The sequence below is a fragment of the Furipterus horrens genome, unplaced genomic scaffold, assembly GCF_987537825.1.
Source record: "Furipterus horrens unplaced genomic scaffold, mFurHor1.1.pri manual_scaffold_3, whole genome shotgun sequence".
In the NCBI taxonomy this organism is placed as follows: domain Eukaryota; kingdom Metazoa; phylum Chordata; class Mammalia; order Chiroptera; family Furipteridae; genus Furipterus; species Furipterus horrens.
The window spans coordinates 148,521,339-148,545,269 of NW_028327173.1; the positions used below are offsets into that span (position 1 = coordinate 148,521,339).

Below are 23,931 nucleotides of genomic sequence, written 5' to 3' on the forward strand. Positions count from 1 at the left end.
ATGTCTACAGCACAATATGAAAACCAGGAAACTGACATTGGTCTAACTATTAACTAGACTACAGATTTCATTCAGAGTTCAACCGTTTCTACATGTGCTCATCTGTGTGTGTGTGCGCGCGCGCACGCGTTTGGGGGAGGTATAGTATTATGCCGTTCTGTTACATGCACAGAGTCATGTAAGCTCCCCCACACATACATGTTCTCTTGCCTATGAGGTAGGTGTTATCCACATTTTAAAGATGAAGAGACTAAGGCTCAGGAGGCTGCCTAAGCACATACAGGTAGTGAGTGTGGTGCTGTCACCTGAGCCCACACCTGGCTCCAGAGCCCACGCTCGGTCAGAACTCTGAGCTGTAGTTCCCAATGAGGGGGATGTGTTGGCCAACCTCTCCCCTGCAGAACCCCTCACCCCAGCCCAGTCTCCTCAGAACTCCCGGAGCTGTTTGAGGAGCTGCAGGCAGTGATCTCAGTTCTGTCCCAGGTCACCAGTGTTCACTGTCACCTCCTATGGAGGCCAAGGATGGGAGGGTAGTACTCTGAGTACCAGCCTTGGTGCACCTGGCCCCCTGCCACCTAGCTGCTGGAGCTCCCTCCTGTCAGGGAAGCAGGGGGCTGCAGGCCTTGGGCTCCCTCCATCTCTCAGTCCCAGGGCCTCACCATGTCCTGGATCCAGGCCTCACAAATGTCCACTCTCTGCAGGAACTCCAAGAAGTTCTGCATGTCCTCTAGGTCCTGGCCCCGGAGGGCTACCGCCTGCCTCAGCTTCTCCCAGTGCTCCTGCAGCACCCACAGCCTCTGGGCGACTTCTCCTGCCCAAGAGTGGCTCTGGGCCACGAGAGTCTCACCCTCCTGGGGAAAGAGGGGACGCCAGAAGATGCTGCCTGTCATCCTTCTTCATGATTTTCCATCATCACAGGCCCCCTCTTCCTGAGGCCTTTACCATTGGCCACCCTGGAGCCCAACTTTGGGGCAGACAGAGATGATGACCTCCTCATAGGCCTGGACCTCAGCCTGGAAGGCCTGGTGTTTCTGCAGGTTCCTCAAGATATCTTTCAGATCCCTAGGAGGGAGCAGCTCTCCCAGTTGCTGAACCCGCTCCTGGATCCAGTCCTTTGCCTGGTGGCAGTGGCAGCATGAATCCCATGATGCTGTTGCTGCCTCTGTCCAGAGATGTCCTGCCCACCTACCCTCAGCTGTGCCCCATAGCCGACTGCAGGCCCCAAGGGTGGGACTGGGCAGAGCCTGGTAAATGAGAACCAACAGTCTAGCCCAAGAAGACATGCCCCAGGCCACATGGGCACCCCTAGCCACAGAAAGGGGGCTTGGGCAGGACCTTAGGTTGGAGGTGAGGCTTCCCTGCTCCCAGGCCCTGGATGGCTCTGCTCTCCTCTGTGTCTCTTTTTGTCTGGCCCTGCGAGAGCCCAGGAGGCAGTGGAGTTCGCACAAAGGGTCTTTGAATCAAATATCCTGGGCTCTGGCTGGGGCTCTGGGAAAGCCGCTGAACACTCCACACCTCAGTGTCCTCGTCCTCGCACGGATGAGAGGACAGAGGGTCCTGAGGAAAGCCTCAGAGGAGAGGCAGGTGTGACAGGGCAGGGCAGGGCGCAAGGAAGTCAGGGGAAGCTGGGAGCAGCTGGAAAAGGGGGCCCACCTCTTTGATGGGTGTCCCTGCAGCCAGAAGTGCCTGCTGGCCCAGCTGGGAGGCGCGCTGATGTAGCTCCTCCTGGACCTCTAGCTCTGCCTGAAGCTGTGGGTGGGTGTTGAGCTTTATGGGGCCACTGCTGGCTTCCTGGGAGCTCACCTTTCTTTGCCTGCAGCTCCCACCACACACACTGTCCGCCCAGGACATGTAGTTTTGCACTTGAATCCCAGGGAGAGGGAGGGAGAGAGCTGGGTAAGGGCTGGGCTGGGCGGCAGAGAGCCGGGCTCTGAGGTGCATGCGGCTGCTGCCCAGCTGGATCTACTCACACATTGCAGCAACCTGAGCTGTCCTGGGGCACAGCTTCCAGTGAGGCTCAGGGGCCCTTTGTCACCTGGTTCTTCTGTTGTCATTCAAACCAGTCCTCCCAGATCCCAGATCCCATGTCCCCTTAACTTTCCTACGTGCCAGCCTAGCCTCCTTGTCATACTCACCGAGGCTCATCTCTACTCCGGCACCTTGACATCTCTCTGCGCACCGGGTTTTCTGGGTCGCCAATTGAACACAAACCATGTTTTGTTGATTCATGTATAAACAGTGTTAGAGCTTGGAGAGGCCTTGGATCCTTGCCCAAAAATTTCATTACACAGGGTAAGAAGGGTAGATGGCACGAGGTATGTGGGAGTTCTGTAAGCTCTAGGCACGTGCAAATGGGCTCACAACCTTGGTTAAGTGCCCACACTTCTTGAAGGTGGTAGAATTGGATCCCTAAATCCAAACTTTTTTGTAATGTCTTAGTTTGGGCTTTCTGGTCTACTAGGCACTGGGACATGGGGACTCCTGGGATATCCCATTCACCTGACTCTCTTGGGTATTAGGCCCATCCCAGCTAGACAGGCTCTATGAGGGCAGTGATTCCCTCTTCCGCAGCAGCTTCTATATCACCTTCCTCTCTCCACCCACAGCTCTTCGCACAGAGCTAAACACAGATGTCAAATAGTGCTGGTTGATCCAGAAGCCATTGTCTAGAAGATCTGAGTCTCCAGTTATAGGCTTTCCTGGACCATTTTTATTCCTCAGCCCTGGCTGGGACCCTTGACTCCTGACTTCCCTCTCACTCACCTGGGCTGGTGTTGACTCAAACCTAAGGAGTCACTGCCACACCCCACGTGCTCAGCTCTCTGAACAGTCAAACAGACATCCAGATATGCCTGTGCTCTTGTGTGCACACTTTTTCTCTCTTTGCAGCTGAAGGATCTCATAAGTGCACACACATGCATGGTACAACACACACACACACACACACACACACACACACATACACACACCACCCAAGGGGAAGGGGCCCGCACCTCTGCATGGAAATGGGCCAGGAGGCATGCCTGCTCCAGCCGGCCCTGCGCTGCTCCATGTATAGCTTCAGGGCCTCCCAGGCCTGCACCAGAGCTGCTGCTTTGCCGCAGTGCATGAGCCTGAGGTCCCGGACCCAGCTTCTGCACCGTGCCTGCGGCCTCCAGTAGTTCCTGCAGCTGGGGTCAGGGCAGGGCAGGGCACAGAGAGGGAAGGGTCATGTCCTCCCAGAGGCTGAAGGCCCTGTTCATCACATAGACCTGACCTTGGGCCATGTCCTGCCAAGCACAGTGGGCCCAACTGGAGGCCCTTAGGGAGTGTGGGAAATCTAGAGGAATAGCTGGGCAGGCCTGAGGGGGCTATAGGGGCCTGAGTGGGAAAGGCAGCCAGGCCCGGGCTCACCTGCCGCTCAGTTCCCAAGAGTTCATGCTCCAGCCCCTCGTGTCTCCTTGGCTGGGCCTCCAGCCCATGCAGGTCCTGGGCTATATCACTGGGGAGGCTTGTGGTTTTCTCCTGAGGAGAGGAGATGGCCAAGGGGATCAGGAGTGGAGGGTAGGGCACCAAGCCTGGGGTGGATCACTGCCAGAAAGAATCCCCTTCCTCCCCCCGGGCTCACCTGCACCTGGATGAGGTTTTCCGACAAGTCTCTGTGAACTCTGAGGGTGGTCTCGGCGTCCTGGAGCAGCTGGCCTCAGGTCTGGGTCAGCTCCCACAGCTCCGACCCGGCAGCCCTGCCGCAGGCACGTGGGAGACCAAGCAGTGAATCAGCCGGCAACCCAGCTCGCAATCTGCCTCCTCGTTCCGTCTTACCGTCTTACCCGAGCCAGCCCTCCTCCTCTCTGGGTGCATCCAGGTCTGCCCCAAAGCTCCCCTCCCTAACACCCTCTCATGCTCTGGCCCTGCCCTCAGACCTGCCTCCCTGGAGCCTGCCTTTCCAGCTTTACTCTGAATGCAGTCTTTCGCTGCTATCACGCTCAGCACGTAATTGGTTTCTATGCTTTGTGGTTCCCCTTCTATCTTGTGTGTTTCAGTCTCACATCAATCAGATTATAAACACTCAAGGGCAGGGGCCCCCTCTCCTCTCCATTCCTCATTTACTCTGAAAACTCCCACTGAGCTCCCCAGGCCTCTGCCAGCCTGGGTTCTGTGCTAAGGGGTATGACCTTCCCTCACAGCACACAGGCTGGGGGTGGGTCCAGACCCAATGGATGGCATCGAGGCAGTCTTCCCGCAACTTCCCCACATCTTGGGAGCCAGTGTTTTGGAAAAGTGCCCCCGGAGGTTTCTGGAAGCTGCGCGCCCAGCCTCACCTGTGGCAGAGTCAGCTTCCTTGGAACCAGCCCCTCTGTAGACTCCTTGCGGGCAGGCAGAGCTGTGTGGTGCTCAGAGCGTGCCACCACCTCTCTTACTGCTCAGGGCCTGCCTGCCCCTGGCCTGGCCTGCTGGGCACTCACTGCAGACCCTGCTGCGTCTGCTGGGCTGTGGGGACAGTGCTGTGGCCACACTCCAGCAGGCTCGCCTCCAGTTGCTGGCAGGCTCCCCTCCCCTGGTGGCCCACCTCCACTTGGTGCTGAAACTTTGCAAACTTGGTGCGGAGTTGCTGAGGAGAAGGAAGGGGATGAGTGACAGTGGCTCCCAGCTGGCAAGACAGCAAGCGGCCAGGGACAGGCGGCACCTTGGTGATGTCTAAGCAACGTGGGGTTGGGTGGCCGCAGCACCTGCCCACTCTGCTCGGAGGTCTGTCCTCAGCCGGCGCTGTGACTCCCACACAGCCCAGCCGGGCTGGCCCTTCATGCCTGCCCAGCGTTCTGCCGCGGGGATCCTCCTGCCCCAGCCCTCTTCTAGCAGGACATGCTCATGGTCTTCTCCGAGGCTCTCTCCTCCCCGGCTACCTGCGTCTGGCTGGCCAGCCAGCTCTGCAGCTCCTCAGCTTCCCTTAGGTACTCATGGAGCCCCGGGGTCCCCTCCAGCTCCCGGTCCCTGTAGGGAGAGCTCGTGGTTCCCCAGAAGTTGGCCATCTAACCCCCTGGGGACACCTAGCTCAGCCAGAGGGGTGACCTGAAGGAGGTTATTTATGGTCTCTGCCCAAGCCTGTGGCTCTGGATTCAGGGAGAAGTAAATGTAGGCCAGGGTAGGGCAGATGAGCACGTGGGTGTGGGGAAGAGACATGGGGATGTGGGGAAGAGCTGGGAGCTGGGGGTATAGGCTCCTACCCAGCAGGCCATCACCGAGGAATTCATAGAAAAAGGTCAGCAACACATAGCATTTGATGCATCTCTACAGGCATGGGGTCATGGGTTCCTTCCAGCTCCAGGTTGTGGGATGGGAACAGTCAACCGTGGCTAAACCTCCTGTACTCAGAGGGGGCACAGTTCCCCTCACCGTGTGGCTGCTAACTCCCACAGTGCCCGAAGCTGCTGCCAGACTCTCTCCTGCACCACACATGGCTGCTTAGGGGCCTCAGGGTCACTGAAGATCTGGGTCCTCTAGTCAAGCTTCTCCATGGTGCTCCAGTGAAGAGCCAGGTCCTGTTGCAGGGCCTGTGAGCACCCAAGGGTCCCTGCAGGCTCAGACTGGGTGGCTCACTCATTTACCCACCTATCTACCTGCCATCCATTCACCCATTCAGTTCACACCCACCTGTCTCCCCATATCCACTCATCCACCCATGCTTCCATTGTCCACCTACTCAGGGAAGATGGAGTCCTTACTGATCCTAACAGTGAAGGCATGGACTGTGGCCTCAGAGGGCTCACTATTTATCAGGGAAGGGTGACTACTGGGTAACCTGGGCCAAGGAGGGGAGTGCACCGAAGGCACTGTGCTAGGTCCCAACATCATAGAATAAGAGATGGAGAGTGATCAGCAAGGTACCCAGGATGCCTGGGACCCTGAAGCTCCACGAGGCCTGGCTATAAGCACGTCCCCCAGAATGGCTCATGGGGAGTCCTCAGTCACACACAGGACACTGAAAACTGACCACGAGGGCTATGCAGAAAGCTGACCAGACAAAGGGACAATTCAATGACAATAGAAACCAGGGTTGCTTTAGTCTGGGTTTTGGGGCTTGTGTGGTTCTTATAGCCTGATCCCAGGGAGGAGGGGGTATTTATTCTAGGCCTCTCTCCCTTTAATCAGGGGATGTTTGTGTGTGTGGGGGAGGTTTCATGAAGGACATTTGGTTAACTCAGAGGATGATATTCAACATGTGGGAGGAAGAACACTGTAGAAGGTGAGGAGAGGGCTAGAACAAATGACCCCAAGAGAGGATAAAGGCACCAGGGGGAGGAGAGGAAGCAGGAAGGAAAGGCAGGGAAGCCCTGAGGTCATGGGTGTAGACTAGTACAGAGACTAAAGAGGAGAAGGGTCCTTCAAAGGGGTCATCTCTGAAGAAGGGGGGCACTGGAGATGGGCATGGGCCCTGTAGGATTTTTGGGGGGGGGTAAGGGAGGGACTGGCAGTTTCTTCAGGAAGAAAAAGCAGGGCTCTATGCCTCCAAGGAGGAGTAAGTGCCCTTTGGGCATGTGACAGACCCTTTCTTCATCACACAAGGTCACCTGAGTCCTGAATGTGTGCAGGATGCTCAGGACACAGCACCTGGGCGCCGCTTTTTCAGGTTGGGAAATGACCAGCTATGTCTGGTTTCAATCCCCTCTCACCCTGCATGTTCCTCTTATTGATAATTTCCTTTATTTTGCCACTCACTAGTGGAAAGACTTGTCCCAGACCGGTCTGAAGCCCATGAATCTAGTTCTCACTTCAGCATATTACAGTCTCTCTGACATTCTGCGTCCTTTGCCCGTGGTTGAAGAGTGAATATTATTTGTGTGGATGCCAAGGATCTGCTGTGGGGATAACAGTTGGGTGGAGTGGCTCAGTGGATGGGCCTGAGGTGAAGCCAGGGCTGGGCTGTGTAAACTGGGTGCTCGGGGCTGAGATGTACCCTGTCCAGGGAGATGTGGGCAATCTGGAAATGCAGGATGATGACCCAGATGAGTCCCAGGATGAGCGTCTGGTCTCTGTCCAGGATGTTTTCTGGACCAGTGAGGGGGATTGGCACCTGTGGGCACAGCTGGCTTGGCTCAGTGTGAAGCTTGTGCCCCAGATAAGATTCAGAATAATCACTAGTCTGGGGAGCTGGCCACCCAATGGGAGGGTCATGGGATCTGACCTGCCCCACAGGGTCTCCAAGGGAGAAGCAGGCAGGGTACAAGGTCAGGCAAGCAAAGGCTTTCTAATTGGTTGGGGCTTTGGTCCCCACCTAGTGAACTGGGCTGGACCACTGGTGCGAGAGTGCTCCCAATATAAGGGCTATAGCTACACCTGGGTCAAGGTCATTGGTTCAGCTGCAGGGCTTGGAGATGAGGGGTCATAACAGTCAATGTATGAGCTCAATAGGCAAGAGTTGTCTGCCTCCATCTTCTGTGGCATCTTGGAGTCTCCAGGGAGGGCTTGGGCCCCTGGCTCACACATGAATCTCAGACAGCGTTTCAATTCCTGTTGGAAATTCAGATTCCCAAACTCCACCCATCACACTCTCTTGGGCCAGGACCCAGGCATTTGCAGTAGGACAAACACCTCAGGTACTTCTTACTGAAGCTGAGAATCTGCTGCCCTGGATCTTGTCACTTGGACAGGCAGGAGGAGTGAATCAAGGGGAGAAAAGAATAGAATAAACATTAAAGCCACATGTGACCTGGACCCCTTCATCGTCTGGCTTTGCCCCCTCTCCTGGATCATAAGGTTAATGCTCATGGGATTCTTGCATTTCCTCCAGGTTGTAAGCACAGACCTTAGAGCCTTTGTACTGGCTGTCCCTGCTGCCTGAAAATATGATCTCCCCTGAGAGCCTCATGGTTACCTCCCTCTCTTTCTTTACTCAAAAGCCACTTTCTCCATGAGGCCTACCCTGGCTGCTTTTTTTTTTTCCTTTCATTTTTTAAATTGTTGTTCTATTACAGTTGTCCCATCCCCCCCCCCCGCCCCGTTGCTCTCCCCTGCCCCACCCATCTCCCCCCTCTCCCACAATCAATCCCCACCCTGTTGCCCATGTCCATGGCTCATTCATATTAGTTCCTTGACTTGACCCTTCCCCTTCTTTCCCTCCTTGTCCCCCTACGCCCTCCCCTCTGGTCACTGTCAGTCTGTTCCTTGTTTCCGTGCCTCTGGTTCTGGCTACCTTATTTAAAATAAAAATCTGAGGACTCCTCCTCCTGCCGAAACACACATGCTTGACCCTTTTACTCTGCTTGGGTGGAGATCTTGGTTTTGTTCCCTGATGTCACCCCGTAGCGTGGTAATTGACAGATGGGCACTGTGGGAGGGGTTGCAACCCAGGTACTCCCAATGGGTACACTTTGCTATAGCCACCTGGTGTCTAAAGGATGCCCCCCATGCTCTGCCCTCTTCTCCTGGCGTACCTGGACCCTTCTGCATTCCCCTCAGCTTAGAGTTAGAGTGTCTGATTGTTGGGGTGTTGATCTGCTCATACCAGCTCATGAGAGCTGATATTCCTATTTTGTGTGTCATAACATCATGCTGGTAGCTTGAAATCAGCCATGGTGGGGGTATCAACACCTCAGAAATCATCAAATGCTACAAACCAGGGTCTTAACCCCTCGGCGCCCCCCCACCCCCGGAAGGTGGTTGTTAAACATTTACCAGCACACCACTGATCTGGGTTTAACTAAACTGTCTCCCCTGAAATAAGCCTCTGTGGTCAGGCCTCGTCCCCAGAATCTGGCACAGAGTGCTGGCATGTTGAATTCTACAGAAATGAGTGCATCCCACATTCTGCTACTTATTAACCATGATTTGGGGCAACTCCCTTGTTTTTGCTTGACCACAGCTGCCTCGGATGTAGGGACAGGGCTGTCACCTTCACAGGTTGCATCTCAGATGTGATGTATATCTACGCTTGAGGGGAGCTGCAGGGCCTGAACATAGGGCTTGCACCCTCCCAGGTTCCCCAAGGGGAGGTGGCTGGCTCACAGTCCATTGTCCCTGGGGCCAAGGAGGACCTACCATTCTGTGCTGGCAAATCTCTGCTCTTCCATATGCTTGGAGACCATAGTGCTCCTGTTCCTTGCTTTGGTTTCTTACCTCTCTGGCCTCCTGCCAGCACGCCAGGCTCCCAGTGGGCTGACTATAACCTCTAATCCAGGACACAAGAGACAGGGAGACACACAGGCTTAGCCCAGCCTGTTCCAGTTCAGTGACTTCACAGCCTCTCTGGCAGCACCTTTCAGCTTCAGTGCCTGGGGCCAGAGGCCCTCCGAATTCCTGCTTCTCAGTATAAATGACCCCTGCACAGCCCCTGACACTGGCCATAAGAGCCCTGCTGTGTCCCTGGAGCACCCATGTCCCTTAGAAACCTTTTTTCTTTGGCTTTTACTTTCTTTCAGGGTCCATCCTGTTTGCTGAGGCCCCTCGCTGCTACCCAGCGCACCTTCTCCTGAACCTCTCCCCACCACTGCACAGCTTGGTGTCTGGGACCCTCAGCCTGCCTCCCATGGCCCCACATACAGGCTCTGCTGGTCAGCTGACCATGGGTCTTGCCTGATGAACAGTCTCCTCATTTATGAAAAGATAAGGTTAAGAGTCCACTGAATCTTTCAACTTAGAATCCCGTGAGTCTCTCATTACAGTCAGTGGGGTATTTCAGTCCTGCCCACCAGGGATGAAGGCTGCCCCTGTGCCAGAGGATTGGGTGCTCTTAACTGGGAATACCATGCTTCCTGACCCTCTGCATACCAGCTGTGTCTTCTGGATTCAGGCCCCTGTGGCCTGCCCAGGAGAGATGGTCTCGGAGTCTAGCCTGTCCCTGCTGCCCACCCAGCACCATGCCCAGAAGCCGTCTCCCCAGGGCCCACCTTGGCTCTGAAGAAGGCCAGTGCCTGGTTACTGTTCTCCAGGAACCACACACGCACGTGGCCCCGGCTGGGGGGAAGCAGGACCTCACCAGAGATGAGCTCTAGCAGTCGCAGTAGGTGGGTGCTGCAGGCCAGCTCTGCGTACAGGTTCGGGATCTTGAGGCCCACCTGGGAGGGAATGGGGGAAGGCACCGGTCAGCCCCGCTTCACCTGTCTGCCCCATCCCAAGGCCCAGAGCACCTGCCTTGAGGAAGGAGCATTGATTGGCCTCAGCTGTGCTGTGGGGGTGAGAGACGCTGCAGCTGGATGACCTCCTCACCAGCCACCAGGGAGGGTGGCAGAGGTGGGCCGCGGGCACCCCGGTGGCACTGACCTGACTGTGCTGATTCAGTTGGTGAAAGTCTTGTCCTGCATCCGCAGGTGCCGTGCCTGCAGCTTGTGAATGTGGCCCATCTTGTATGCAGAGTCCACGGTAGCCCTGGGCTGGGAGAGCCGCCCAGGGCCCTGTGGCTGCCCCGCTTCAGGTAGCCTGTAGTCGCAAGATTCTTCTGGGGACTGTGGGGCTGGTGAGCCATCAGGCCTGGAGCCCTTTGGGGAGCAGGGGCCCTAAGATGGAGCTGTTGGCGGTATGGAGGCTGGGGGACGAGTGTGGGTGTGATAACTCCTCTGTGGGACAGGCTTGCCTCTGCCGGGGGTCAGGGGATACCCTCTGCCAGACTGTCCCACATTTGATAGGGGAGAGGGGGTTGCAGCTTGGAGCCTAGTCAGGTACAGTTCTGGTGCTCCTGTCTGGTGCCCTGCACTTGAATGGCCCAGGGCCCCTTTTGTCCACCCCACTTTCCAGATTCTTTTTCTCAAAGCTCTGCTATCAGAGGTCTCCCCTGGGCCACAGGACAGTTAGGGTGGTGGAAGGAAAACAGGAAACTTCTCACCTCGGTGATGTCTGGGCCTGGGGAGGAGACCAGGTTGACTGGCTGGAGACTGAAGATAGCAGGAACTGTGTGAGGCGGGAGGGAGCCGTCAGGAGAGGCCAGGCTGGAGACTGAAGATAGCAGGAACTGTGTGAGGCGGGAGGGAGCCGTCAGGAGAGGCCAGGCTGGAGACGGGGCTATGCCATGGCCCTCTTGAGCGAGCAGGACAGTGGGGACAGCAGACAGCCAGCACTATGCTCACACCTGCTACTGGACATGGCCCGGACTGCAGGGGGCGGCTCAAGAATGCTTCAGACCATTGGTTGAGGATCCCCTCCTTTATTATGTCCCCAATGTCAGGTGGGGGTCCTGGCTCCCAAGACACAGAGAACTATGGGGTGGCCTCCAGTTGGCCCAGGGTGGGAGCCCCATGGAGGAGCTGCAGCTGGGTAGAGGAACTGGCGGGTCAGAAGCTTCTTCATCCACGTCCCAGTCGGGGGTTACCTTTCTGCACCCCACAGGGCCTCTTTGGGAGCACTCACAGAGGGATGAGAGGGAACACGGTGGCTGGAGTCCCCCCCTCCTGTCCCCTCCTGGGGAATCATCAGACCCTGGGCTTGGCTTTCCAGCCCCAAGAGAACTGCACCCAGCCTAGCCCAGGGCTGTCTGGCAGTGCTCCCTCACGCCTGGGCTCCTTTCTGAAAGGGGCACCACCGAAAGGGGTAACCTGGGCCCACAAAGGCCGTGGAGACAACAGTGCCCCTCCAAAGATCACTATTTGGGCTCCAGGGTGGGGCTCCAAGGCAGGGGCTGCCCAGGGAGCCGGGTGGCTCCTCGTACCCTCTCTGAGCAACTATGGGCAGCAGACCAGATGGGGAGAGTCCTAACTCAGGTGGCTCATGGAACAGTCTGGCTACACTCGGGGTAGCTAGCAGCTTCTGAGCTGGGGTGCGTGCCTGTGGTTCATCCACCAGCAACCCTGGGAGACTCTGGAAGGAGACAGTGCTCCTCAGGGAGGTGCCCCTGACAGGCAAGGCCGGTGAGGGGCCCAGCGGCCGCAGCCTGTGCTTGAGAGCTGGGGAGGATGAATCACCCCTGAACCCGGGTTGTGGCTCTTGGGGTGGGGCAACTCCCCGGCATCTGAGAGGAGCTTCCTTGTCTGTTATCCTTGTCCTGCGAGCTCCCTCCTGCCACTGGCTGGCTTCCTGGTCTTGGGATGAACCCCAGCTGCTTCCTCACCGCAGCCCAGATCCGGTCTCCAGCGGCCGCTGCTGCGTGCCCCCCGGTGCTCTTTGTGTCCCCCCCCCCCCCCCCCCGCCCCACGTGTGCTCTCACAGCCCTGGCAGGTGTTCACCACAGGTCCTCAACCCATCATCCTGCCTGCATGTCAGCCTTTCACGGCCCCAATTACCTCCCAGGGCACAGCTCTGTTCACACCTAGGAAGGCGCCCCATTCCCCGTACAGAAACAGAGCTTTCCTGCCTGTATCTGGGCTTCGACTGCTCTCTAAGCTTAGAATGTCCCCTCTAGTCCCCTTTCTCCTATACTATCCACCCCTGTTAAAATCCTGCTCCTTCTAGGAAGTACCCCTCTCCCCCAGCTGTCTCTCCTCCCATTGAGACTCTTGGTCCAGGGCGCCTGATGTGATGTGACCACCAGAGGCCGGGAGGCAGCTGCATGATGCTTTGCACACAGATTTTAGCAGAGGCGGTTGTAGTGGTATCTGAGGCTGTTGCGTGAGGCTGGGAACTACTCTTCTCCCCGCTCAGCTCAGTTGCAGTAAAGCCACTGCACACGGGGACCATGCTGTGACTGATTGCAGCCCCTGCTGAAATGAGCATCCTTGTTGGTTTTGGATTAATTACCCTGTAAGTAAGTGAAATCTCAAGTCAAATGGGTTTTAACCATATAAAGGGAATGTACTGGCCCACGTAACTAAAAAGTGTGGCAGTAGGACTGTAGGTGACATTGGATCCAGTAGCTCAGATGATGCCACCCCAGGTCTGGATTCCCTCTACCTGACCTCACTGCCCTGCTCCCAGCAGCTCTGGGCACCCTTTCAATGCCATTTATATGGCTGTACTGATAGGCTTGCTACTTTACATTGCATGGTTCAGAGACGAGAACAATTTCTCCTAAGACTTGGCTTGCATAGACTTGAATTGACGCACATGTACATTCCTGAAGCCAGTTCTGCGACCAGCCAATCAGGACCCATCCTGGAAAGAGGGGCAGGGATCTACCTCATGGCTCAGACTGAGGTGGCGGGTCTGGATCACCAAAAGGTTGACAGGTGCCAGTGGGGAAAACCCAGATGTCTGCTATGGGGTGGTGAGAGGTGGGAGCAGCCCCAGCCAGCCAAGGCTCCACCCCAGCACTACTGCACCTCCTTGTGTGCGGGGAGGGAAACTCGTGGCAGGGTTGCTCCTTTGAGTGAGCTCAGTGATGCCGTTCCATCCTCAGAAGGGCCCGCCTCCAAGGTCCCCTCTTGTTTTGGCTTCCGGTCACTCTCAGTTGGGGCTTTAGCTTCCCTCGGGGCCTGCTCCCCCACACCTGGCCTCTGCCCCCAGTGGATGGAGCTGCTTTCTCTCTAAAGAAGCCCCATTTTGGGAGTCCCCCACCCAGAGAGGACACAAAGTTTCAGGGGTCACAGGGATGGTGTGCAGAAAGGACACCCCACCCTTTTAACTCCTCTGCCTGGTTTCAGAATGGATGACAGGGATCCCCGCTTTACTCCAGAGACAGCTGCATGCAGTCCCTGGGCAACCAGAGCCAGTGGATGGAAAATAGTGACTTTTTTCCAGAAGTTTATTGTTCAGTAGACTGTCTTTTTTGTTTGACACTTCTAAACAAGATTACAAAAAAAGAGAAGCATTATGTATTAACTGCATTGGCTGGTTGACATGTAACCTGGCATACTCTTAAGTCAGACCCATGTTTACCTGAATAAACTCAGTGGTTATCTGTCCTAAACATGTTATTCTTCTGCCACATTCCATGGAGGAAATTAACAGTGCCTGTTAAATGCTCTCCTTATCGTCAAGGCGATTTGTCCGGGGCACTGGACATCAGGCATGACTCCGTACAAGATGTTGCCAGTGTGGTGAAGCAGCTCTGCAGGAGACCTGGTGACCATTGGGAAGGACTGTGGTCAGGGGCGGTGGGACCAGGGCCCTGCCGAGGCCTCTCCTGTAGCTCTGAGGAGGGCAGGGGTTGGGGGAGAATAGGAGGCATTTGGCTTCTCATCTCGTACTCTCTCACTCAACTGGACACCCAGTCCCATGATAACAGTATAAGAATTCAACTCTTCAAGGCCCACCATCCTACAGGAGAAACCATAGCTCCAAGTCCAAAGACACTATTGCTGCATAATGACAGATGTTCCAGAGAACCAGTCTAGCCCTGGAGAAGCAAAGGCCAACGAAATGGATGTCTATCCCCATAGAAGAGTGACCCTGCCTGGGGACAATCACGTGCTTGGGGTCAGGGGGGATGGAGAAAGGAATCAATTTTTGATGCTGGGCTGGAGATGCTGAAGCAGGTTGGACATCTGCCCTTTGCCACAGAGCTGGGGAGTTTGAGCAGGTCTTGGTGCCCGTTTCTTTACAGAGGGGTTCAGCAGGGACTCGTTAGCAGGCTTGCAATTGGGAACTTAACTTTGGGAAGGGTAAAGCTCAAGTTTTCCCATTTCCCCCTAAACTCCAGACCGCAGAGGTTTGTGTTGTGTGATAGCATGTCCTGTGTAGAAACTAGATTTTCTTCTGTGGAATCACGGAGAGCATGAAGATAGTTTTTTAGAGCTAGGGTGTACCTACTTCCGTCCTCCCAGCCATCTGTTAGCACTGTGGAAGGGGTACTTGGAAAATTGGGGTGGTGTGGGAAGGGCAGATCTTGCTGTTCCCCTGCCCTGCTGCATGTGGGTGGGGATAACGGGTGTTTTGGACAAAGACTAAAGGAGCTTTGTGTGAGTCTTGGGAAGATCTGGGTCCTCACTTGGGTGCCATCCCTGATGTTTTCCAGTGGTTCTCTTTGCAATCAATTCCAATAACTTCATGTTGTAAGAAAGATATTAAGAAAAGTAGACACACAATTTTCTTCTTTTTCCTCAGCAAAGAAAGGATTCAGCTGCCAGACGTTCTCCAACCTGAGGGCGTGGGGTGGTGGGGGGCGGGGTCACGATACTGTACGTTTCCTTCCACACAGAGACGAGAAACCTCAGTCCATCGGCTCTGTAAAACAGTTTTCTTATATGTCTCCACACAGACACCACTTGGCCATATCTACTTATGTACATGCTGACAAGTGTCAAAAATACATACTCATGTGACATATATGTGTATATATTTATATATGACAGTTCAATAGAGTCCAAGAAGCAAGATGATGCTGAACGGGAAATCAGCTAAGCTTGGCATCTCTAAACCTATGGACCATTGAACTCTCTCCTCTCCTCTCCTCTCTGTTTCGCCCTTTGGTGGACTCCACTGTGCTTACACGCGTGGGCAGTCCTCACGCATTCACGGAGCTGCCAGCTCCTATTACAGGACTGAATCATATATGTCTCCTTTTTGTGTCTAATTAAAAGTGCTCAGTAAGGATAAAAACCATACTATGCGTTTATTTCTCTTAAAACAAAACTATTTAGAAAGCGAACTAGGGAGCATGAGGGCTGGCATCTGGATACTTGCTCCTCTAAAGTAAAAAATTTCTCGGAAGCCGGCAGTTCTGACGCTGATGTCAGAGATAACACCCGTTTTGGGAAGGCTCAGGTGGGACTGCTCTGATTTCATTCACTTCTGGTGCTGGCAGGGCCCCAGGCCGCGTGGCCCTCATTCCCTGGTGTCCCTCTCCTTCACTGCACAGGACTGGAGAAAGGCACCCAGTGGAGCCCACACAGCAGGGGTGGGGGCAGCGGGGTGGAAGGGAGCAGCAGCCACCTCCACCTTACTCAGGCGACTGAGTGAGCGGTCCAGAGGGGCTGACATGGAGGACCTGGGAGAGGACCCTCAGGAGCCAGTGTAGAGGGGCATTCACGATACGAGCCACACAGCTTTTTGAAGAAAACGTTTTATATGAAAGATTCCATCCTATTTCTGTATAAAGGCTTTTATCCTATAAGAACAACAACAAAAAGGTTGGACATAATAAAAATGCCTTTTTTAAAAAATAAAAAGAGTCTGACGCTAGTAGACTGACTTGTGCGTGACAGCTCAGGGCAGGCCGGGACCTCGCGCTCCCCTGTGCCTGCAGGCCCCGGCACTGCAGTCACTCCCTGCCTTTGCTGAATTTACATCCTGCCACTGACCAAGGAGCCTTGGGGACATGCAACAAGTTTAAGGGACAACTGGGGAGACTACCTCTTTTCCTTACTCTAGTTCAAGTACAATAAATAGACTTTGCTACCAACTATAGGACAGACCAGTGAGAAAAACTAATCTGCAGATTTCAACATGACTCGAAATGAATACTAGAAATCTTGCCAGGGCTAATAAAATTATTAATTCCAAATTCCTAACCAAATACAAGTTTGCTGGGAAGACCCCAGGCAGGGGTGGGGAGCGGGGGCGGTGCTGGGAGGGCCAGTCAGCAGGGCCGGGTATGGCCGCTCCACTCAGGCCCGCAGGAGGCACGGGACACACGGACACCGTCTGTGCTGCCCAAGGTGTGAGAGACGGCAGCTACCGCCTTCTCTTTGGTAGATAGTTTGGAGAGAACAGAAACCCTCTCTGCTCTATTTCTCTTTCACTCTAAATATAGCAGGAAACAAAATAAATAACACTCCCTTTGCTCCCTCAGGTTGCCCTGAGGGACAAACAGGTTCGTGATGATGAGTGATCCAGGGAAGCCCGGCAGACCCCTGCTGCAGTGGCACCCCCAGCTCACACCCAAGCTCCTGGGGCCCCGGCCAGCCCCCTCTGCGCTGGCATCTCTCCAGGCTTCTGAGTACTCTTTGGTCAATTTCTCTCCCTTCTCCACCCTACAATCTTATCTGCCTTCCCCCAATATTTCCATAAAAACTCAGGGAATTTTCAGAGGTGAAAAAAACCTCACCTAGTGTCCATTCTACAGATGGGGAAACTGAGGCACAGAGCGGGCAGTGCCTTGCCCAGGGTCACTCAGTGAGTCAGTGACAGCAAGGGCCTCAGGCCCGAGTCCTAGGAATCATGCCCCACACCGCCTGCCCTGTGGATGGCCTGCCCCTCAGTCAGCCTTCTGAAGGGACCTCCTGTGGGAGGGGGGCACCAGGTGGGGGGGCAGGCTGTTGGGCAGCTCGTAGCCGTCCAGCTTGATCTTGATGAGGTGCTTGGCCAGCGCAAACTCCTCCTCGTCCAGCATGCCGTCGCAGTCGCAGTCGGCCAGCTTCCAGATCTTGCCCAGCACGCTGTTGGGCAGCTTAGAGGTCACCATCTCCTTCTTGGCGTTCACGCCCGATATCTTGCCATTGATGGGCGACAGCGTGTAGAAGAGCTCGTCGTAGACGGGCTTGTCTTTGGCCACGACCCACTCCTCCTCATCGGCACCCTCCTTGGCACCCTCCCCGTAGCCCTGGTTGAAGGGGCCCTCGGTGGTGCCATCAAAGGCGCCACCCTGCACGAGCTGCGTGGGCATGTTCAGCTCCTCCTGGCTGATGAGGCTCATCAGGGACGAGATCTTGTTGGTCAGCATGTTGTCCACAGCCTCGATCAGCTTGGGCTTCAGCGAGTGGAATTTGGTGAAGTCATAGTTCTCGAGCTGCTCCTGCACAGGGAGAAACCACAGACTGGGTTACATGCCCTCTCTTCAGGAAGCAAACAGGGAGTGGGGAAGCGGGGGGACAGGAGTTTTCCCTGGAAGCAGACACTCCACTCTGTGTCCAGGGCTGTTCCAGACCTCGCCAGGCCCAGGAGAGGCTTTGGGAACAAGATGTAAGATGCATGGGACGCGCCACTTCGCTACAGTCGCTACAGTCTGCTGGTGGCTGTATGACTGACAACAATCGCTTAGGGCTTAAAGACAACCTTGCCTCACCCTGCCCTGTTCGTTTTCTCAGTCTTCTAGAGAGTCAGTATTTTATCTTTTATGACATACTTCAGTTGATCTTCACAACAGCACTGGGAGTAAAGAAGGACAGATATGAATAGCCGTGACTTACAGAGGGCATATGAGGCATCCTGGTGGAATCAAGACAAGAGCCTGTGCCTCCTGCCCCTTGACCAGTGCTCCTTGTGCTGTAATGTGAAGTGGTGGCAGAGGGACTTATTTAGGTAAAACAATTAGGGGTGTGGTTTTTGAATCAGCCTTTAAAAATGTCGTTACAAATAAGTAAAGGTTGAAACTGGTAGGAGGGAACAGCATAGAGATGGGGAAGGCCAAGCGTGAATCCAGTCAATAGGGCTGCATATACTAGTCAAGTCAGGGCAGGTCTCAGCTCCAACCCCCAGGAGAACTGGCCCATCAGTGAACAGGGCAGCAGGAGCACAGGCTCCAGAGAGACAAGGCAAATGCCTGGCCAGGAAAGGAGCCAACCACAGATGCCACAGAGGGTCTAGGATGGCTGTGGAGAAATGCTCCTCCTACCTTGGTTCTCCTTGGCTACTCACCTATCCATCCATCTATCCAACCATCCATCCATCATTCATCAATCTATCCATCCTTTATCCATCCATCCATCCAACATTTATTGGCCGTTGTCACGTGCCAGGCCCTGTTTCAGGGAGCAGGGATATAAGTATGAAAAGCCAGAGTCTATTCCTTAGGGACCCTATGTTGTAATAGAGGAAGAACACAAGTATTTTTGTTTCTGTCTACTTTCAAAAAGGGTTGATTTAGCTTATAATGAAAATGTTAACATGAAATAGAAGTCATTAGAAAAGGAAAAGCCAAGTAATTAAAAGGGAGAGTATGGGAATGAGCACAGACAACTGAGGAAAGAAAAGCTACTGTTCCTCAGCTGCCCCGGATGGGGCCAGGGAGAGGGGGGATCACACCCCCTCATTGTCTGAGGGGGAAAACCACCTGTTAGTTCATTACCAACTTTCTCTTGTCTGGAAGTGAGTTACCAGGGCTTTTTACAAGGGGCCTCAAAGATCTAGTGAAGAATGTCTTCAACAGCAGTTTTGTCAAATACATGCACAAAATCCCAGGTATGGCTGTTGGGCAACTCTAGAGGGCCTGGTGTGTAATTTTCGGGAGATGAAACCTCTCAAGGGAGAGAGGTTTCACACACCCTTTAGACCTGACTGTTTGGGGCAGAAGTAATGTGATAGGCAGTTAGAAAGAAATAAAATTGTATGCTATCATAAATATCACACTTTTATTTTAAAAATTCTGGGGGAGAAAACCAGTAAACAAAAATAAAAAAATTAAAATTACTTATAATCCCATCACCTAGCAAAACCTGCTAATATTTTTGGGCATACATTTCTAGCCATTTTTATAAACACACACACACACACACACACACATGCACAAACTGAAATAAGACCACACTGTTTAATAATGTGCATTTAAAAGAAATAATGTATTATATCTTTCCATATTAATTTTTATATAAACTTTTTTTAGTGACTTTCCTAAACTACTTTTTGCAAAGATTGCATTCACTGAAATCTGTTCCTTAGTCTGTGTTCAGTTAGTGTTTTGACAGACATTTCCTTGAATGTCAGGAGCTAGAACAAAAAAACAAAAACAAAACTCTAAGACCAACCAACCAATTATAACAAAAAAATACTACCTCTCCATCTTCGCAGAATCGCTCTGTTCTGGGGCTGTCCTTCCATACTTAGCCAGGCTTGCACTGAACCGAGGAATCAGCCTGATATATAACCTTATTCTTAATAGCTACATAATACTGAATTTATGGATGAGCCACTGTCATTTACCTCGTCCCGTATAGTTGGATGCTTAGGTTGTTTCCAGTGGAGAATCAAAATTGTGGTCTTTAGGATAGAGCGGCAGGGCAGACATTCTATACTGTTCATTTAGAAGTGGAGCCTTTAGCTTTAGGTGGCGGAGGGGACAAAACGGAAACTCAAAACAGCCTGACACCATGTCTAGAGGGGCACTTCCAATACTTTTCCCAGCCGCAGACTGCAGCCATCAAACCTCGCTGGGCTGGGCTGGGCTGGGCTGACATCAGGGTGTGGTCTGCACCGGCTCAGAGCTGCTGGTGGTGCAGGCCGGGCTTCTAAAACATACTCCTCCATCCTATGGACAGATGGTGGACCCCTGCATATCACCCCAACATCAGCTCTGGACAATGCTGCCAACATCTCAGGCAGCCAAGGGGATGGAGACGAGAGAGCCTGGGAGGAGGAAAGCAGGCAGCCTGGACTCCCTGGGTGCTCAGGCACCTCCCCGACCTCCTCATGAATGAGCCTGAGCTCAGAGCACACACAGGGTCCTGTGTCTGCCAGGCAGACCCATAAGGGTGGTGTCCGCCCCAACTTCCCACCCTCCTGCAGGGGACATGGATCCACATGGCCAAACTCTGGAAAGCTGGCAGGGGAAATGGCCATGTATTTGTAGGGTGGACAGGAAGCAGCGGTAGCAGCCATTCCTGCCCTGGAAACACAGAGGAAACAAACCCCACACGCCCATTCCCGTGCTACCCACGCCCCAGGCCTGACCAGGGAGACAGATGGGGAGGGACAAAGTAAACCACTGCCATCCCTACCTCCGCCAGGGTGGCTCCAAAACAGAAATCTTTTTAGTGGGAGGAATATACCCTGGAGAATTTAAAGATTTACCCATCAGCAATTGCATTGGTCAAAGCCACCAACCTGGAGTCTCAAGGCTCAAGGGTCTGTCCCCAGCCCAGTTCCCATGGGCTATCTCTTGCCCACTCCCAACAGTTCCCAGAAGCAGTTTTCAAATCCAGGGAGGGTCTGAGCAGATGGGTAGGCTCTGCTGCCCTCTGCTGGTGAAATGCTGCAACTCCTCAGCGAGGGAGGCCACATTCTCCTCGGAGGACTACTGAGTCAGCAATACAGGCGGCCTTGCTAGTGTTCTTGTTTTCCAGGATGGACACATCAGTGTGGTGAATCAGACTCCGTCCCAAAAGGCAGGGTGGACACAGGGAGTTTTACCAGCAGGTCACAAGTTTCGCCCAGCACCAGGCAAAGCCTTTAAATACACATGACTCGTTATGGCTGAGAGTCAGCCAGACCAGTGTGGCCTGTGAGAACACAGGGAGAACCAGCCTCAGAGCTGCACCATGAGCTCTCTGAGTGACCCTGGATGAACGAAGATCATGCTAAATCACTGCCGAGCTTATGCCCCACCCCGTCTCTGACGCAGTTGCGGGGAGGTTGAATGCCCGTGCTATGGAGGATGTCGGATGCTCCACAGACGCAGCGATGACAGAGGCCCTGACCCATACCACGCCCCTCCCCTCCCCCACAAAGCTTCCTGGGTGACAGCGAACTAGCCTGAAGTGTCAGGTGATTGTGAGCACACCTTACAGGCTCCAGGCCTGCCTTGTTTCCTGGGGAGTCCCTGAAGGGACTGGGGTAGCGTGATCAGGGCCCCGCAAGTCTCCCGAGGAGGAAGCCTCTCCTAGCCTCCAGGGGTTTGTTCTGGAAGCTGCAGGTCCATAAGTCCTGTGAGAGTCAGGATCAGGGCTGGATCAGGGTCTGAGAAAGTCACTGCCCTAGAGCCTGCTAGGATATATATGTGAACGGAAAAGGGGTCACACAAGACATCCAGTGGGGAGTTGCATTCCAGGCTTGCAGATTCCTTCATAAAAGGTTAATCTTGTGCCTTACGTGAGCTCTGTCCATTGTTTTTGTGTGCTGGGATAACATACCATTAGAACGCCAGTAACTGTCTTTTCTAGACTCCTCGGAGGAGGCAGAGTCACCTGCACCAGGGTGGGACTACCACCCTGGTAGCTGCCCCAGACCACCTCTGAGTTCTGCAAATGCTAAGTATTCTGCACCTACCAATGTAAAACAAGTATGTATCTATTTTACTTTTTATCCAGTCCTAGAGATTTGCTTTCTCCTGTCTGCTTAATCTACCAGAATGGATTTCATGTAACCTTTCTTACATTTTTCTCCTTTGATTCTACATGTATAAAAAGAATTGTAAAACTGCCATTCTTTGGAGCATTTTCTCAATCTTTTGAGATTTTGCTTCTGGCTGGTCCTCAGTTTTTTGGCTCAAATAAACTCTTAAAAATTTTTTTTTCTATAGGCTTGGACTTTCTTTCATTGCAGAAACATACACTAACTTAACAATGGACTCCTTCAAAACACATTCACTGAGGTGCTGGGGAAACGGCAGTGAGCAGGACATGGGCCCTGGCCTCATGTAATCACAGCTCTGAGAGGAAGACAGCTCTCAAATCTCAGTGAACACACTCACTAATTGCACTGAAGCCCAACAGCACCTGAGCGGTAACAGGGAGCACATGTCCCAACAATAAGCTTTGCTGCCGAAAGCTTCATTGCCAACCACAGTCATAATCCACAACATATACCCCGTAGGGGCAAAGGTTTTTGCCGTTAGTTCATTTTTGTTCACTGATTTATTCTGGGGCCCAGAACAGTACCTGGCCACTGTAGGCTTAACGAATATTTCTTGGGTGAATGAATAAGTGAACACAGGCTCATGGGGCACCTGGTGTGGAGCCTGACTCACCAGGTTCTCAGTGAAGGTTCGGGCCTTTCCAGTATCATCCAGCTAACTGGGCTGTGCCTGCTCCTGAGACCCGTAGTGAGGGGCACTCGGCTTCCTTGTTTTCTTCTCCAGGGACTGTCTTTCTGCCCTAGCTCGGCACCCTCTGACCCGGCCAGACCCAGGCTAACGTGGTTACCAGCAGCTCTGGTCACAGTCTGCTCCCTGTGTTAAGGGAGTTAGTTCCCTGGTGGTGGGTGGGGAGGGCCAAGAGGTAGGCCAGCAGCAGCCCCCTAGTGGGCACAGTGGTGCCTCAGGTCTTGGGAGTGGCCCTTCCTTGTGGGTGGGGCATGGTGGTGGCCTCATTAGGCCAATGAGCCACAGAAGCCCCACGAGGACATAGCGTGCACAGATTTCAGTTCAGTCAAGAAACCAATTTCCCTTTGACAATTTCTGAAGGACACCAGGTAAAGGTGTCCCTCAGTTTGGTCACGGAATGCAGGGCATAAACCAAGGGCATGAAGGTGGAACCTGCTGAGGAAGATGCTCCAAGAGGCCCCTCAAATTAGCCATCTTGTAACAAAAGAAAAAAAAAGCAATTCATCTTCTGAGTACAGGAATGCTTATTTCATTTACGGAAGAACACAGATATGTCTGTATTTATCCTGAAGCCAGCGAAGTCACATGTCCCAGACACGCGCACCCTGAGTCCAGCCACCGCAGCAGTAAGTACAACCCTCTCCTTGTTCAGTGTGTACTTATGTGAGGTTTACATTTTAGAAGGGCCTCAGGATCGACAGTTCCCCTCCTGCTGCCCGCTGGTACCTGCCTCCCGTCTGTGCCCCCCGCCCCCCGAGGCAGGCAGGTAGCTCACAGGCCCAACCTGCCAGCTGCGTCTTGTAAACTCTACTCTCACTTCAGTGCTGTCTTCGCTGTGGCTCAGGGTGCAGCCAGTGTGTGGGTGTCCTCTGTTTGGCCTAAGCCATCTTCTTTGAAAGTCTGAGCCAAAATGTGAGAACCAGGGGACTTAACAGATTCCCTGGCCCATATTCCTCCAGGGCAGCGACCACCAGGCAGGACAGGCCCCTCCCACCGGGGGTGGGGCTGGAATCTCCAGTCTGCCCCACTGTGGGCCCCCCGCGAGTTCTCATCTTGCTTGTAGAATTGATTTCTGCCTTGTAGAGACATATTTCTAGGAACCCACAACTCTATCAAATGTGAGGAATACGAAGCAGTCAGGGTGACGTGGCCGCTCTCCGCCTGGCCTGCCCGCCCTGTTCACGGTCCTGGCTGTGGCCATCTCGGTGTGCGTTGCTGGCCCCCAGAGAACTGCAGCTCCAGTGCAGACAGGCCCTTGCACTGGACAAGAAGAGGGTCAGTCTGGCTCTGTGAGGACCGTCTTCTTGTCCAGTGCAAGGACCTGTCTGCCTCACTTGGAAGGATATGGCTATGTTCACCTAACACTGTTGCAGGGTGGGGGACACACTGGTCAGGCCAGGGCAGCTGAGCACAGCACCCAGAGGATCATCTGGGGCTGCCCACATATAACTCAGGGAGAC

General features: G+C 53.8%; 1 protein-coding gene across 1 annotated transcript in view; it reads right to left on the reverse strand.

Moving 5' to 3' along the window:
• Positions 1-15,002: 15,002 nt before the first annotated feature.
• Positions 15,003-23,931, reverse strand: part of EHD4 (EH domain containing 4) — a 74,261-nt gene continuing 65,332 nt past the window's right edge. Inside the window, exon 6 of the mRNA XM_090270459.1 lies at positions 15,003-17,512. Within this exon, the coding sequence (XP_090126585.1) occupies positions 16,976-17,512 (537 nt within the window). The 3' untranslated portion in view covers positions 15,003-16,975. The remainder of the gene's footprint in view (positions 17,513-23,931) is intronic.